This window comes from Tinamus guttatus, unplaced genomic scaffold, assembly GCF_059628265.1.
Source record: "Tinamus guttatus ecotype Peru unplaced genomic scaffold, ASM5962826v1 Tinamus_guttatus_pri_ptg000171l, whole genome shotgun sequence".
NCBI lineage: Eukaryota > Metazoa > Chordata > Aves > Tinamiformes > Tinamidae > Tinamus > Tinamus guttatus.
The window spans coordinates 3,246,239-3,264,175 of record NW_028288705.1 but is presented as its reverse complement, the minus strand read 5'-3'; the positions used below and the strand labels follow the sequence as shown (position 1 = coordinate 3,264,175).

The 17,937-nt window shown below is 40.8% G+C and overlaps 1 protein-coding gene across 1 annotated transcript in view; it reads right to left on the bottom strand.

The window, feature by feature from the left end:
• Positions 1 to 17,937, bottom strand: part of TPH2 (tryptophan hydroxylase 2) — a 43,072-nt gene that overhangs the window by 11,903 nt on the left and 13,232 nt on the right. The window contains exon 8 of the mRNA XM_088522943.1: positions 13,973 to 14,099. Coding sequence (XP_088379069.1) covers positions 13,973 to 14,099 — 127 coding nt within the window. The remainder of the gene's footprint in view (positions 1 to 13,972; positions 14,100 to 17,937) is intronic.

Here is a 17,937-nt window from a genome sequence, read left to right as displayed (position 1 = left end):
CACTCTTAATATCATTTTGCAGTTGGTAATTTCCCTCTTGGGACCAGTACTTCAAAAAGATCTGGTGCAAGTCTTTGAAAAGGGTTTTCATCCCATTCCCTTTCACACAGTGCTCTGACCGTATAGCTTAAGCACTGATATTTGTGTTCACCCGGCAATTTTCAGCATGATGTATAACATGAGAACTCATCTGTTCTCGGTAACAGCCTTATAAAGGTATTTTGGGGATGAGTCCTGAAAACACTGAGAACATCAAAAGCCAATTCACTTGCACTCTGTCACAAGGGGGAAGGAGGAGGTACTGGGCAGCTGCTTGTCTACAACCCTATCCAGTGAGCAGGAATATTTCCCAGGAACCGTTAATGGGATGGGACTAGAGCCCCAAGCTGACACACTGCAGCAGCGGGAACAATAATTTTTTGAATAAATAAATAAAATTAGTTCCAATAAAGACAATGAAATTACTGATGCATGTAAGTACTTGCAAGAGCAGAGCCAAAGAAATATCCTTAAAGGAACATCTTTAAATTCCTTCTACTGGATTATTTCCAAGAATATTTAAATGTGCAGTTCTTTATTCAGATGTGTGCAACATTTTCAAAAATATGCAAATATTAATTCCTTTTACTTTAGAGAAGGAGGGGAGCTTTGATATTTTAGCTTTAAAATTACTGATCTAGAGATTAAATCTCTCACACAGTTGTAATTGTTTTGTAACAAGATAATTATAAACAATAAAAACTTTTTTAAAACCTTTTATTATGACTTAATCCTAAGAACTAGTGAAAGAATGGTTCAAATTCCAAACAAGTGTCTCAAAGCACAGAATCTCTACGATTCTGTAGTTTCTTTCTTATACAGACCTGGCAGAAAAAAAAATATGAATATTTGGGCATTTCTTTCAGTCTCAAAGATATCAAAAGCCAGAAAAAAAAAAAGCAGTTGGGATTTCATATTTGACTGAATTATTCAGAATTCACAGTCTGTTGAGTAGTAGCAGGAATCATCCACTACAAGAAACAGATATAAGGCAGGTTACCCAGGCAACTGGCCAACACAGGCCTGTGCTGGGAGCCCCAACATGGAGCAGCACCAGCTCTCTGACAGCTATTCGTGCACCAACCTCATTGTATGGAGACGCAGGGAGATTTCTGAACAGCAAATAATCTCATGATGAGCTTGTAAATAGTTCAAAAAAGAAATGGGTAAGTCTTTCATTAGAGATGATTCACCAGCCTCCACAAAGGGGGCGACCCTATTCACTGACAACAGCATTTCTAAATAAGAAGACAAAGTTTAAGAGCCTTGCCTCCTTTAAGTAATTTTTTAGTTTAGTACACTTTGAAATGTACTTAGACTTTCTGGCATTAGATTTCCTTCAGAGATTTACTTCCTGCAAAGTAAATATCTTTAACAATGTTCTCCTTTCCCACCCTCCCCATCTGACTGTTTGGCATTCAGACCTTTCACTAAAGGGGAATGTTTGGAACAAAATCTTTTTATAAACAGAAGCGTGAGTCAATGTGGGGCTGCTTGTTAGAGCACCCTGCGGCAGAAGCAACACCAGCCTTCGCATTTCTGTTGACAGCCACGGCACTCAGTATCACTGCATGCAAACTCCCCTAATGCAGAGGCTTGACACGCTCAGAGAAAGCCTGCACTTCAGTGAGCACAGCGGGGCTTCACCCCTCCCGAGTTCCTTGCAAGGGTACGCTTCCTTTTGCAGGAGCTTCTGGAGAAAATCTCATAGAGGCAATCAAAGCAAAATTAGCATCCTGAGTTCGCAAAGCGGCCAGAAAGCACAGCTCAGAGAACACAAGGTGAACAGCGCTATCAATAAGGAGTTAATTACACAGCTGTCTATTTTGAAGATGCAATTCATCTTCTAGAATAAGAGGGGGACGACGCTTCTACTATTACCTTTGTGTCTCCTCAGGGACCGAGTTCTTCTGCTGTCCATTCTCACACAAAGGAGCCCCTCCTTGGAGGGCAAGCAGAAAGGAAGATGAAGCCTTATTTTTTTCTTCCAATGTAATTAACTAATAGTGCTGCAACTTAATGTGCAGCTAAGGAGATGAGACCACTGAAAGAACCGCTATGAACCGCTTCTTAGATCATTTGTTAAACACAAGGCATTGAAGCCCTAACGCTTCACCCTTCCTATTGCACTTTCCTATCATTTGACTCTTATCTTGAACAACTTCTAAAACCTGGGGTTTTAAGGTTTATTAATTTCATATGGAGTTATTAAGAACAAATGATGTGCAATAATGAACTATTCCCTTTCCAATTTATTTTACAAGGCGCAACGTGAATTCATGTTCAGCACTCTCCCTACAGCAGCTAGAGAGAACATTGGGTCATTTCTTTTTCAAACTGTTGCTTCAAATTTCGGCTATCTAGAGCTTTCACACAGTTAACTCAAGAGGCAGAGTCAGGTGCTTGGATGTGTTTGCTAGGACTCCAAGAGACCAAAAAGAAGCTGCATGAACATACGTGATCACTGTCCACTGCATCTGCAGTCTAGGTTGCTTCCTGTGACACAAATGCCCCAAGATTATCCCTCACAAGAGAGGGAGTATCTTTAGGGTGCTGCCATTTCCCAAGTCACTGGAGGGGCCACTACTTCAAATGACTTGGAGATAACTAAACCTCTCCAAGTAAGGACATTCCTGATCAACGTGGGCATGGGCTGGCACCCCTAAGCGCTCCCTCAGCGTTCTGATTCACCCTCAGCTTGGACTCCTTTAGTAGGAAGCAGAGACCCAAATGTTGAGAGGCTGTCATGGCACAAGAGAGTGCAGAATTTAGAACATTTGATGGGGAGTCATCCACCCTAGGGTTACTACCCTACTTGCTTGAGAAGGAGCAAGGGCAATCTAAGGCTCTTTTCTTTCTGGGACATTTGGAGCCAATGTCTCCACAAGGGCTCAGAGGGGTTTTTCCCACAATTACCTGGAGGCCTCAGGACTGATCCAAATAGCTCCCCCCCATCTAAACAGGACTACTTCCACACACCCTGAGAAGGACACTCAGAAGAAACTGCACAAGATGGCCACTCTCCCTGAAAAAACAAGAAAGGCCCTTTAGTCAGGGAACTGTTTGCCCTTTTTCTACATCCTGGAATGTTATAACTGAACTGCCTAAGGGGAAACCGTTTCATAAAACAGTGTGGTGAATCCCTGCCCCAAGCCCGGCCCACCTAACTGCCAGGTCAGTTACTGCCCAGGGCGGCTGCCGCGCACGTGGGCAGCTGGGCCGAGGCGCTGCCGGGCCTGCTGCCCGCCTCCTCCGGCGCCTCCCCGAGAGCGGGGTGGGAGGCTGCCGAGTACCAAGTCCGCAGTGTAAGTCCGAGTTCATCTGCTGTGGAGGAGAAATCACATCCTCAACAAAGGGGAGCAGCCTTTAGGAAGGGGAAAAAAATCAGAACATTTGCAAGCTCCAAAACTGTGGGGGCAGAAACAGACTGAGGACACAGTGCCACATCACATCTCACCAGTGCGCTCTTTAGATTTCCAATTCAAGGAAAAGCTTGTTGTCATCTCCACTTAAATGCTTATTTTAAGAAGCAAAAAAAAAAAACAAAAGAGGATTTCATTCCAAGAACAGCATCCACACTAATTTCCTAAACATTAAAAAACACTAACTTCTTGCATCTATCTAATGGAAACTGATTTAATAGTTGGATAATTAAGAGTTATTTTCAGCTGCATTTAAACTCAATGTTATTTTAATCACATAAATGTAAGGGAACTCCCCCAAAGCCTTTTGTAGCTCTAGATGCATTTACTTAACCTCCCTAAAAATATATACATATATAAATATATACATATATGTATATGTAAATAGTAGGCACCAGCACGAAAGTGCAAGTTCTACTTATTTCAAGCTGAAGGAGATATCAAAGAAAAAAGTGGAGAAAGAGGTTCTAGATGTCTTTTAATTGCACTACTAAAATATATATCCAAACTGAAGATGTTTTTCACAACCTCAAGGTTTTTCAAGCACAGTTTAGCATCTCCTTGTATCTCAGCGACTTGCAGCAGTGAGGACATGTAAACCTCATGTGAGTCCGCACCCAGTTACCTTTCAGAGGTCTGCAATCACACTGCAAGTGATACAAATGCCTACTTGGAAAGTTCCTCATTGTATAGACAAAAATCTAAGCAACTTATAAGTGATCTAGGAGTGACTTACCCAATGCAAAAGTCACTCTGAAAATATCACTAATGATCTAGCACCCACTAATATGCAAGGTTTCTACCCTCACACATGCCCTAAATTCAGTGAGAAGTATAACGTGTATCTGCTCATAAAGTTATAAATCTCTCCAAAGTTGAACAATTAATCCTATAAAGGCCTTTGCATTCTAGAAATGTAAAATGCCTCATTAAGCTATAGTTCTAGCCATTTCTATATAGCCAAAACATATATTTGTAGACATTATGGCTTTCTGATTCAAGATAGTGATACAAAATCTTCAGAAGAGTAATATCTTTTATTGGAAAAGAAGGATAATCCAAGGCTACCCACTCCTTCCTTAAAAAGCTCTGAGACAATATTGCTTTATCTAGTAATATTAATAGACATGATATTTATCAATGCCACAATAACAGTCTGCAGATAGCTGACTACAATATATAAAATATAAAGCTCACAAACATAAAACACTCACAAATTGAAACCAAGTTTTCTTGTCAAAACTAATGCTTTCTCTAACGCAAAACCTAAATCCCAAACTAAGCCTGAACCTAAAGAGCAAATTGATTTTTTTTTTTTTTGCAGACTGACTGAAATTGAGCCGTCATTTGGATGATATGTTGACTTTGCACAACAACGGTGGTAGTCACAGCTGGAATCAAACCAGAGAGAACCAAAATTATCTGATGCGAGACCCTTCTACATGAAGGTTTTCTTGGCTTCAACAATGCACTCTGATTTAGAGGAAAGATTGCTGGGGTCCAGTCGACATTTGCTTTGACTTTCCAAAATCATGAACAAATTGAAAAACCCCTTATATAATAGCATCAGAAGACCTGCCAGCACTAAGAAGTAGCTAACACAACTTGTCACGTGTAGCACCAGAAGAGCTTGGTTTGAAAGGCAGAGAGAGAAAAATACTTGCAAATTCACATGTGTTCTCCAGAGTTGATTTTTTCCCGGCAGAAACCCATATTCCCAAATAACAGGTTATGGCAAATAAAGGATTAACATTAATTTTACAGCAACAAAATCTATCTTCATTTGCATGCATAAAACTATACGGACTTTAAAGAGATTGTATACATGGAAATGAAGGCAGAGTTTAGCCCACAGGCATAAACTCATTGAAAGTGATGGCAACGCCCCTGCACTGGCTTTCTGTGGTGACAGAACTGGCCCTCTAAATATATGATTAAGGTTATACGTATAAATTCATTATGGCAGATCACCCAAAAATACGTCAATTAAAAATTTATGAGAGCATATTCCATCCAACACTCCGTTGCCATTTGATACAAAGCCAACAACAGACACGAGAGCCACTTCAAAAGCTGTAGCACTAAGTAATTAAGCCCAGAGCATAGTTAGCTCTTTATGGACATTAGCCACATTTTGTCTCCCTTCCATACTTTTATCTATGCAAACAAAGAGGTATGATACCCAGGAACACACTGGGTAAGAGAATCAGACTGAATCCAGGTGACATGTTCAGTCCACAAGACAGGATTTTAAACAATTCAGATTAATGCACAGTGGTGAATATTAAGTTGGGATATTTTCAGCTGTGCACAAACATGAATTTATAGACTCCTTCCAGAAGATGATTATTTTGGGCATATGCATATCAGATGGAAGTATGATTGTTCTTTCTGGAAGCAAAAATATTTACTGGAATGATGCAGACCATTAAAAGATGAGTGCATGGTTTGAGGACTTCTCATTACATATAATTAGTTTGATTTCTGCTTGAAAACAGTGAAGTAAATCAGTGAAGTGAGTTCCATGTGCCAAATTCCTTCACTTCCCCGTGCACCTGTGTGCTGCTCCAGAACCTCATCTAGCACTTGCACAAATGACTCAGCTAAGGACCACTCTATGTCACAGAATCTTACAGATTTACGTAAACAAATCTAATACGAAAAGCAAGGACGCTGCATAATAAGATTTACTTTATAAGTTTGCTTTGACAGCTATCTACTCCTTCCAGAACACTTCTTCATGTAATGTGGGATGTGCTACAGTAAACAAATAAAGCCTTAGTAGCGCGAGACCTCCACAGCTCTGGGCTCTACATCCACACGCTGTACAAGTGAGTGCTACATTATGTGCTATAACCAGAGCAAACCTGAGAGTGCAGCAGTGTCACTATGAATCCCATCTACGCAGAACCTAGAGGACTATCTCTGCTTTCAACACAGGGTATCTTGGAAAAGCAGCAGCAATACACTCAGAATATTTCTGTGATGATTTTTTTTTCCAGTTTTCTTAATTCAAACCTTTATTTCTGTAACTTGTGTGGGGTATTTTTGGTAGGTATTGCCTGAAGCATCTACAAATATCCATGCAACTGGATGCTTTTCCTGAGTCCTTCTATGAACCAGTTATATACAATGTATAGAAGAGAATGTTTAAGCCTTTTCCTTAACGTATCTCCTCATATAGGCCAAAAGAAAAAATAAATATGTAAAAAAAGAGTCCCTATCAAGATTCACGACCTCCTTCTACCCATTGTTCAACCCTTCTCAGCTGGACCCAACCCTGGAATGGCAGAGCCTTGTTACTTACGTGCATTCCCAGGCTCTACAAATTCTTCCTGGGCTATTTCTTTGAGGATCATTTTTCTTACCAGCGTGGCACACTCAGAATGCAAGCTATCGAACTACAAGCAAAGATTACTATTGCAAAATGTGCAATTTCTTAATGAAGTTGCTTCTGAAAATAAACAAACATAATTAACCCACCAGTACTATGTGAAACTCGCACTGTTTTCCTTTTAACCTGTATGTCAAAATATATTACTTGCTTGCGTGCAAATTTGCATTTGCAGTATAATAGCTTCCTCGATTATCATCTCACCACTTTGGGAAACATAACACTGTTAAGAAATAGAAATAATCCCAGTGTCTGGTTGTAATTTTTCATTAGAAGCTTTTTCAAAATTTCTAACTACCACAGGCTCAACTTTTATAAACCGAATACTATTTAAAGGGAGCTAAATTATTTCTACAGTGATATTTATAATTCCTTCCCTGCTCCCAGTTAAGTCAAATTAGTAGTCTGTTATATCTACCTTCCTCATTACACAGCTGGGCCCAAATACACACACATATTTATATGGTTCCAAAACATCATTGTTTGTAGTTGCTGAGATCCCTCTCAAAGCAGCTCAGTGACCTGAGCTACTGCTCGAATGCAGCACGGAGGGTGCTCCTGTGCATCCTGCTAACAGCAGGTGAAGCTCTTTGCTCACCTTCCTATAACTGGAGGTGGCATAGGAGGAGGTGCTGAATATTTCCAGATGTAGGACAAGTCCTGTGGTGACCTTAGAAACCAGTTAGAAGGTCTGGTTTTAAAAACATTTTGCAAACCAGCATTTTACATGACTTCTCTGCAATCTTTAGTGTCGCTCTTAATTAAAACTCACATTCAAAGTGTGAACAGCTTCTTTACCCCACTCTCCGCCTGCTGATTCAGATCTTCTGCCTCATTCTTTTTCGTTTCCAGTTCTAATTCAAAGTGGACAAGGTTCATGACATTTCTTCTCTGATCAAAGTCACAGAACGTCTTTGCATATGAGAAGCAACCAAGCAAACTAGTGCTTTTCAATCCAGAAAAAGGGACAAGGGGAGGAGTGAAATAAGCCAACTCATAAAGCCATGATGGCAAAGACAAAAGTGCATAGAGATGAAATGTTCATGTTCTCTTCAAATACAAAACTATGAGGTATCAGAAAATAAGCTAGCAGGAATCGAGTTCAAAGCAAAGAAGATCCCTCTCGCACAGGGAGTTGTTGAGCCACGAAGCTCTTTGTCAAAGAATATTGCAGGTACTAAAAATTTACATGTCTTCAAAGATAAACAACCTCCACTGAAGAGAAATCCATTTAGGGTTACTAAGTACATTGTAAATACTAAGCACCACATTAGGAAGGAATCAGATAAGCTTATCCTGTTCTTACACGCTTTCTAAGCAGCTGCTTATGACCACTGCTGGAAACGAGGCACCAGCCATTTGATCTGACCCATAAAGCAGCTCCTATGTAATTCAAATTTAGAATTAGATGGTCCCCATCCTGAACAAGGGTTCAGCAAACTATCACAATTCCCGTACAAACATTGAGCAATTGCTCCCATCTCACCAGCAGAAACCTTCACGTTCTCCTTGTACTAACCATGGAGTGCCAGCTTAGCCTGGAATAGCTGTGTGTGGTTTTGAGCAACAGAACTAGTTAGGCATTGACGCTACCCTTCTGTTCTTGCACCACGCATCTCCAACATGAGGACCATGCCAGTGCATTGCAAGGAAATAGCACTATATATATTCCAAAATACCGAATACAGATCCCTGGAATCTACAGGGTTTTCTCCCCTTTCTATCTGGTTCTGTGATATATACGCTGTCTTCTCTGTTGACTTATTCAATTACGTATACTGTAGGCTGCACTTGACATCATGGGCTTTGACTGGTTTGTCAAAAAGGACTGTTGCAATGAGGGCTTGCAAACTGAGTACCATTATCTGTTATTAATTTTTCTAGAGCATCACACAGAGCAAACAAATTCGAGCACACTTCTGGAGCACCAGTGAGTGTGGTCAGGAACACCGCAGCAACCAAAAGAAAGTAATGTATCTGATCAGAGTTATCTGAATTTCCTGATTCAGACCGACCTGTGTGACTTGGTAATGATTAAGATCATGTGGTTTCATCAGCTCTTTCTTCTGTTTCTTGCATCACTTTCACATTTTGCATTTGGCCATTTTCCAAAAACATCCAGATATAGGATGTTTTGCTTTGCCTGTCCAAATTGGGAACAGAAATATACCCTGGGCCCTTTTCTTTTACTTCTCAACAGAAGGGCAATATAGATAACAGTATTTCTAGCCTTGTGCCAGGTGGTAGGATAAGACCTAGGTATAGTTTTCTATCAAATCTAATTTCAGCTGTAAAGTCCTAACAAGTTTTTACACCGAGAATTGGCTCATCTCCCTCTAAGTGCCAAGCAGCCTGGATCACAGTCATTTCACACGGTGTCTGTAAGTTTGTCACAATTTCTCAAGCAGTTTTTTAAATCATATTCACTCGTGCCTCTTCAAGCCACAGGCCCATTTCTCATTAACTAGAGGTGCAGCTGGAAGCAACAACTTTGCAAGAATACAGCAGCACTCAACCACTCTGCTCCCTCCTGGCATCCATCACACAACTATGGAACTCAACTGGTAAACAGAAAAAGACTGGGCACAGATTTCCATGCTAATCTTCAATATGCTCAGGGAATGCTATAGCTCCAGGGCTGTAATACCCTCTTTTCTGTTGGCCAATAAATAATTACTTTTAATAGAGCAGAATATCTTCAGCAGATGAGTAGATCACCACTTACCACAGTGGCTAGGGTACTGTCTATGGTTTTACAAGTATAAATAAGAACCATTCAAGAAGCTTTTTTATTTTTTTTCCCCAATGCACAGTGGGAATTTTGAAATTTCAAATATTTTCATAATTCACAGTTCCATTTACTGATTTACAGAAGATGACAGAAATGCAGCTCACACGCTACGCTTACATCCTAACACATCAATATTTCTCCGGAAAATCAAACCTGATGTTTGTGAAAATGAGACACTGCAACAAGGCCATGAAAGTTGCACCTACCCAAAGTTAACAGACACAACTCAAGTCTTTATCTGCAATGCTCCTGTTTCTACCATTCTGGATATCTCCTCAGGAGACAAAACATGTAACTGTCCTGAATCCTGTTCCAGTTCTTCAGTGTGGAGAGAAGAGCTGGAAGAAAACCGAGACAACCAGATACCACGGATCCTCAGAGCAAAAGGAAGCCAGCTCACAGGTATCTCCCACACAGAGGATTCTGAATGCAATTATTTCTCCAAATATGTTTATAAAATATTTTGTTTGTGATGCATACACAGACAAATTGTGGTCAGCATTACAAATTAATCAGTGGTCTCAGTCACTACCAGGCAAGGTAAAACATTTAGATTCATAAAAAGCCTGAAATACACTTAGGAACCCTCTTCATATCCAGCTCCTTCAAATTCAAAAGCAGTTGACTGTCATAGTTTCCTGCATACAGGCTTGCACAAACAAGAAAAATTGCTTGATTTCTATTGCCCTGCACTATTAAAAATAGCAGAATAAGCATTACCAAGAGAGGAAAACGTGAATTCTTTTTTCACATCTGCAGAGCTGAAGGCTGAAATGTACCTTCCAGTAAGAAAAAAAATCGGAAAACACTTAGCAGGAATAATTAGTCCCTAATGGCCAAATACCTAGGCAGAAAAATTTGGTGATAAACTGAACACAAACCCAGCCCTGCCCTAATCTCCTCTCTTCTGAGGCATCATCAGTTAGTTTGCCCCGCTGAATTTTATACCCCCATCCTACACTTACTGCCTTGTGAAGGGGCAACCCAAGGAGCAGAGGCTGGGAGTCAGTCCTGCCATCAGCGTCAGAGACGGGATCCAACTCATCAGCTTGCAGCCCTACGAAGGACTACTGCTCTCTGCCTCTCAAGTCCACAAATTATAAGGTAATATTAAAATACAAAACAATGCATGCTTTTTAGACAAATTTCCTGACAAACACTTACCTTACATGCTGTTAAGCGTGGTGTCGATTATACATTATATAAATTGACGCACCTTGTGTCAAGTCAAGCACCCCTACAGTGCACAGTTTGATAGGTAGGCAGAAAAGACAGTTTTTATTTTAGTATTATGTGAAAGAAAAAAAAATAGGCATGCTTAGATTAAAAAGAAAAAAAAAGAAAAAAAAATTTTAGAAAATCACAGAGTAACACAAGACATCATGATCATGATAATGATTAGCAACTCAGACATATAAGCCAAATGTATTTCCTCAATTAGTTACTGCACTGTACCATACTACAAGCAATAAAATGGATTGTGTAATTATTTTGTCTTGTTCCAATAATTTAAATCTCAGTCACTTGCTTTCTGTGTCTTCAGTCTTTCTTGAGAACATCTCCTCCTACCCTCAAACACCGTAAAGGGAACAGAATCTCTCAAATAATAATAATAAAAAAATAGAACACTGTTAGCTCATTCGGTATTCCATTTCTCATGGAAAGAACACTTACGTCAAGAGGAAAAGACAGCGGTGCCTCCCCTTGCTCCACAGCGTGACTCCCAGGCTCACACAGCACACTGAGGTGAGCTCAAAGGCTCCTTCCCTTCCCGCACTCTCCTTTCTCCTGCTGCCCGGCCAGCACCGCGGCCTCTGCGACGCTCTCCTGCTCACGCAGGTGCCCTCCATGGGGTTGCACAGATGCAGCTAAGCAGGCGAGCAAACAAATCTGCTCTGCCCAGGGCCAGGCTCCAGCTTGCTCCCACCCTCTGTGTCAAGGTGGCAGGGAGAAAAACACCAGCGGGTTTCTCTGCAGCTCAGGACGGAACACACCCAGAGAGCACATCTATCGAGGCAGATCTGCTTTCAAAAGCTACAGCGTAATGGAGAAAAACATCAGGAAATCACCTGTAATGATTCTTCCCTTTCTGGTCTAAATTCCTAAGAGGTGTTTTCCTCTCTTCCTAAAGCCACTGGCCTCTCTGTAACGGCTCAGCTGTTAATGTCACTATCTTTTTAAACCAGTCATGATGCTTGTCCAGGGCATATGGCCATAACCTCAGTAATATACATGTCCTCTCAGTCCCTTTCTTTTTATATTTACTTGCAGTTGCCCAGCTGGAAACTCCACTGGTCTTCTTGTTAGACTCTTAGCTGGCATTTTTCAGCTCACTGTGCCTCCATGTTTTTTTACCTAGGTGGAAATGGGACAGACTCTGGCAAGAGTCAGTTAATAGCAACTCGGGTGCCCCTTGATGCCCAACTGAAGGAATTCCTTGGCCTCCTCAGCCTTGTTGCTGAGAGACATTTGTTCCACTTGCACTGAGGTTGGTTTTAGGGCAAGCAACATCTCTGTAGTTGTCAAGTACCTGCCTTAGGGGAGTCTAGCCCCTCACTGTGCCTCCGCACCAAACATCTGCATCACTGTGCTCTCTCCAAATGGCTCTCCCACCTCAAAGAGTTATTTCCAGCATGGAGGAGAAATAGAATTTGGTATCTGAGTAAAACTTGAAGTGCGATAAGGGGAAGTGATTCAGCTGTATTCTTTTATTTTTGGCTTTGATTCAGGAACAGTTCATTGTTCCGATGACACAGTCGTAATTGGGCACTTTTTTGAGACAGGTCTAGGGGAAAGGAAGCATTTCAGAAATCTCCTTATATTAACATCTCTCCCCACACAGATCAGTCCCAACATTGTCTTCTGCAAGAGGCTCATAGCATTAAGAGAATTTTGGGCCAAATGACTTGGACATATTGCTTTTCTCAAAGTACTTACAGGAATACCTTACTTTTCCCTGGAGACTGCAGGCCATGACAAGGTGGGTCTGCTCCCTACCAAGCAAATACATAAACAGACCCAACAGCTTTCGTGATTTCTGCAACACATACTGAAGTCTGGGAGAGCAAGCCTCCATGATCAAGACATCAAGTCTAATTAAGAAGTGAAGCCCGACTGATTAAATTAATTGGTGGGCTCTTTTGGAGGGCTATAAGGGAAAAAAAAAAAAAAGAAATAAACGAACAGGTATGGAGTAGAACTCCCTCTTCAGCAGACAGGACTCTAGGTCACTGCTAAGCTAGTGCACCAGTGCTGTGAGAGTTTAATGGATCTTGTTTTGAATTTGCCTTCCATACTGGGAAAAAGTTATTTAAAGTTATTTGCAATCCTTAAAATCACCACTGCAGTTCTCATAAGTAGGGAAGCAATAGTATTCTGGTAAACAATTCTTCTGTTGGAACTTGCAGATTTTTTTCATCAGTGTAAATATTTAAATAATAACCTGCTTTTAAAATATAATCTTTTTTATGACATTACTTGCAGGATACTTTAGCGGGATACACAAAATGAAGCATGCAGGAAGTTGAAACAAAGCAATTGATCAGAGCAAGCAGCATAGATGAGAGGTCACCAATGCATGTCATGATGCAAAGACAGAAGATGGACTGTGGGAGTCCTGGCAACTTGACCCAGTCCTTCAGTGCAAACCCAGAGTTGCTGACACAACAGGCAAGAAAGCCCCCGTCTGGTGATTAGTAGCATCTCATCTCACATCTTAGTCATGCAGACTCATTTTGTTCTCAATGACCTCCTACTCCCGTATGTCTCCTGTGACAAAACACAACCACGAGCACGGCACTGTACATGATCCAGATCTAGATTTACTGCTGCACAGCCTTGGGTTATATATTCTCCAGTATAGGATCAATGGTGCAACATCTCAAAATCCAACACACACTACAGCAGAGTGAACATCTGCAAAGCAGATTGGCAAGTACTGAAAGAGCAGTGACAAGAGCCAAGGTGGTCTCCTGTGGAGGAATTTAGAGTGTAGAGCTGAGAGCACACACCAAAGTGGTTTATTTTCTTCCAAAAGTACCTTGGTCACTTGTTTTCAGCACCCTGAAGTAGAGAAAATCCACCTCAATAACCCCTAGGAATAGGATGGCTACAGCACGTAAATAGTTAAGCCCACTACCCAAAGACTAGTGCATTCAGCTTTGCTTTTATTAAAAACAACGAATAAATGCCTCGAGCTCTGCAGCCGTCACGTCACAGTCATCTGCAACCTGAAAACTGTGTCAAATCTGGTAAGACAACACACGTCACTTCATTAACAGAAGACAGGGATAAGAGAAAGCATGCCAAAAAAGATTTCTGACTCACAGTAGCTAACTTCTGAACATCTTCATCAGATGCTCCCAGGGAAGCGAGTCCTATCTCCTGTGAAAACTGGGCAAATTTGGGATCAGCAAGTAGAGGTACATGTCCCAGGAGTTCATGGCAGGTATCCCTAGGGAAATGGTAAGAGCATCATTACAGAAAGAAATCTAAATATTCCATAATCAAGTTAACATAAGCCATTTGTCATGAAAGTGTATGAAAAAAAAAAAAAAGGTAAAAAAGTAGTGCACATGCATCATCTACAAAGAGCTCACAAACAATTCTGAAAGTTTCCCTATACTTGTTCACAGCAAATAATGGACTTGTCAGATCAGATTTTTAAAGTGAACTTCACTGCCATTTCTTTTGCTTTTCCCTTTCCAAAGACATTTCTCTTTAAAAAAAAAAAAAGCTGTAAACAAATGTTTTAAAGGCAGGGAGAAAACATCAAGTTTTCTGCCTTCTACCCAAAATCATCCAATTTGTCTTTTATAAAGTATTTTTGTTCTAAAAGACACAGAATCTGACACTTCGGATAAATCATGAACAGAAAAACAACCCTCTATTTAATTTAATGCCTCCTATTTTCACCTACTGTTCTTCACCAAGAAATCTGTGCCAGCTGTCTCTAGGTAGATAATCGCTCCTGACTGCATGCAAAAGAACATTAGCATTTTTGGCAATGCTAACCTGCCTCACCAAAAGTTTATCAGCTGCAGTTGCAGTAGTGAACAGTTGCACACAAGTGTCTCTTCTCATCCCAGATGGCCTACCTGACAGCAGCTTGCAATATTTGCCCATATTATATTCACACTTCTTGGGGAGGCAGGCACAGCTCTGAAGCTGTGCATGGTATATTGGAACTAAGCACGTGTATGGCTAGTATGCTGCATAGCAGAGAGGAATTACTGAACTGATTTTTTTTTTCTGTTTATTCAGTAGTCTTTCCTAGACGTAGACCTTCCCTAAAAGCAGCTGTACACAGGTCCCAGTGCACAGGGACCTCTGTGCCACATGAAGTTTCATGGAGGTTGACCTGAGACACAGTGGCAGCAGCACAGACTGTGCACTCTTACTCACTGGGCACCAGTATTTCCAGTCAACATCTATGAAACATGTTTGGTACTTGCAGCTGGCGAGAAACAATGAGATATTACTGTTACAGCAGGAAAAGTATTTGTGTGTGTTTTCCACTGGTAAAACCTGTCCCTCTTTCTGAAGGTAACATCTTCCCTCCCTTGTCCCTATATCACTGCATGTTCCTTTAGAGTATGGGAGCTGCCTGAACTCTGCTTTCCTGTTTTATTCCTTTCTTTGGCAATTATGATCTCTACATCCCTTTGCTCAGTGGTGCTCTGAGTCTAGCAAACTCCCTATCAGAGGGCCTGTAACTCAGTTTTCCCTTTCTAACAGGAGCTCGAGTGTGAAAGATTGGCTTGCATCCACCTCCTTGTCCAAGAGATGGTTTGCACCACTCGAGTGGATAACAATTAATGATTAATGACTCTTCTTTATTAATACGCTTCCAGTCACAACAGTTTCTTCCATCACCTCCTCCAAGATTTAGCTCATTAACGACACAACGGGCAGCAGAGAAATTCACTTTGCAGTCTGACAGATACACCTAGAAAATCCTCAGTGCCAAACAGGACTCACTAGATGACCCCAGTTCCCATGAGCATCACTTTCCTACACAGAAATGGGCCACAAAGCCACCCAGTACAGAGCTTTCTCCCCACTTCCCATCATCACTGGAGAAGTCAACACTGATCAACAGTCTGGACACTGTACCTATGCCATGCTGCAACAAGGCAGTTATATTCAAGGTAACTTCATACCAGTAGTTCAGATAATGTGCATAAAGAAGATCTGGTGGCACTGACCTCAAGTTCCTGGCTTCACATAAGCACCCTTGGCTTCAGGCAGGCTTCTAGAGCTGCATCACTACTGCTGCTATCTGAGGCAGTGTCTACCCCTGTATCTACTTGTGCTGCAGCCCAAAAACACACAGAGCGAGGATGGGATGTTCCCAGCCTGCGCTGCGACACGGGCTCTTGGTGTTGCTTCCGCCCAAGCACCCAGAAACAAGAACAGACAAAGGCTTCTCCTATTAATTTGTGTGTCTAGATAAGGAGGGGAGGGTGAAGAGGCAGAAGATACTTCTTATCCTTAGCTTACTGATTTTCTATAAAAACTATAAATAGTAACATTTGAATGTGTAGCTATAAAGCAGCGAGTTTCAAACAAAATGCAAATGAACAACAGCAAAAGAAAAACCTTCCAGAGAGAACCAGGAACCAGCAATGGGGATTGCCATAGGAGTCTCTTAGATTTCCCTGACAGCCTGGTCCTTTAGAGATAGTCTGAACAATATAATTCTTTGCTTAACTACCAGGCTTGATTCTTTTCTTTTGTTTTATTCAGAAAATAATTAAGTTCCTCAACACACACTGCTCAAAGAAAATAAGATATGGTAATGCACTTCTCACAGCAAAAGATTTTTCTTGGAGTAAATTGGAACACTGGAAATCTATATAGTTCTGTGAATGTAGTAGCAACATAATGAAACCCAGGAAGAAATGTTTCTAAATGCATACAGTAGTGATAGAGATGAAGCAAAGAGAACTCCCTAATTGTATCCAGCTCTATAGTATGGGTGTTAAGGCTGATAGAGAGTACATTGAAGTCAATGGGAGTCTTTCTATCAGGTTTATATCATTGAAATGCAACATTCACAGATGCAGGAGCTGCAGCAACCTCATTATGTGGCCATATATCACCTGGAGATCCCAGGGCACTGCAGCTGCTCCTGGGTTTAAAGAAATACCACCATTCCAGGCAGTGCAAGCTTTGCCAGTGACTACAGCAAAGCCTGGACTTCACTCTGCATTTCTGTTAAGGCTTACTATATGCAGTATATTATGAAAAACTGCACCATTTAAAAGGGCTTTCCAAAAAATTCCTCGGGAGTTCATTGCAGTTAGCATACATTATTTCATTTACATAATTTTGAACAAGTCAGTCTGTAGAAGAGAGCAACATTATTAGAGAATGACAATGTAATTCCTATATTAGTCATATTTAGAGCTGTTAAGACCATAACCCGGATTTTTAAGTTCAGTACAAATAAGGAACAAGGATCCTCATTCTATTTCAATTACTATTACTATACGGTGATTTGTAATACCCCATAACCAGAAAGGTTATTAATAAAGTTGCAGCTACTACTAAACATTAGCTAGGATGTGCTGAGTGTAAGCAGCACCCTGAAAAATAGAGTCTGCAAACACACAAATCAACAAACAAGACAACATCAGCAAAAACACACGCACAGTCTATTGCTTCCTAGAACATGTTCCCTCCTTTGTTTCTGTTTGCGTTAGGTACCTAAATCCCTGATCAATGGATGAATATATATTCCTTGTTTATATTAAGTTAGTAAATGTCACATCTCTCTGCTGAGCATTAGCAGATGTCATAAACTGAGATACTGGCTTCCCATTAGAGATGAAATCATTATAGCAAAGTCTGGTGCTCCCTGAGTATGATTTCTTCACCTGAAATATCTAGAGATCTCTTCAGATAGACCAGAAGAGGTCCAACATGCCACTTCCAATCCCTTCTTTCAGGATTCTACATTTTAGCAATTTTGCCTAATAATTGCTGAGATTAAAGTTCTATTCCAGAGATGACAGAAGTGAGTGAATTACTTGACTGATTGCCACCAGCTTCCCAAATGAAACATGCAGCACAAAACCAGCCTCCCAACATTTTATTTAGGAAAGGCTTTGCCTGCTCTCGTGCTGAAGAAAAATGTAGATATTACAGCACCACCTGGTGACTCCTGCTAGAATAAAATGTTAAAGCATTAGCAGAAATGGCTAAATATACAGTTCCACTAACACTTTCGTATCCAAAAATGTAATTGCATATTTTCAATAGTCTATTCATGAAATGAAGGGCAGGCA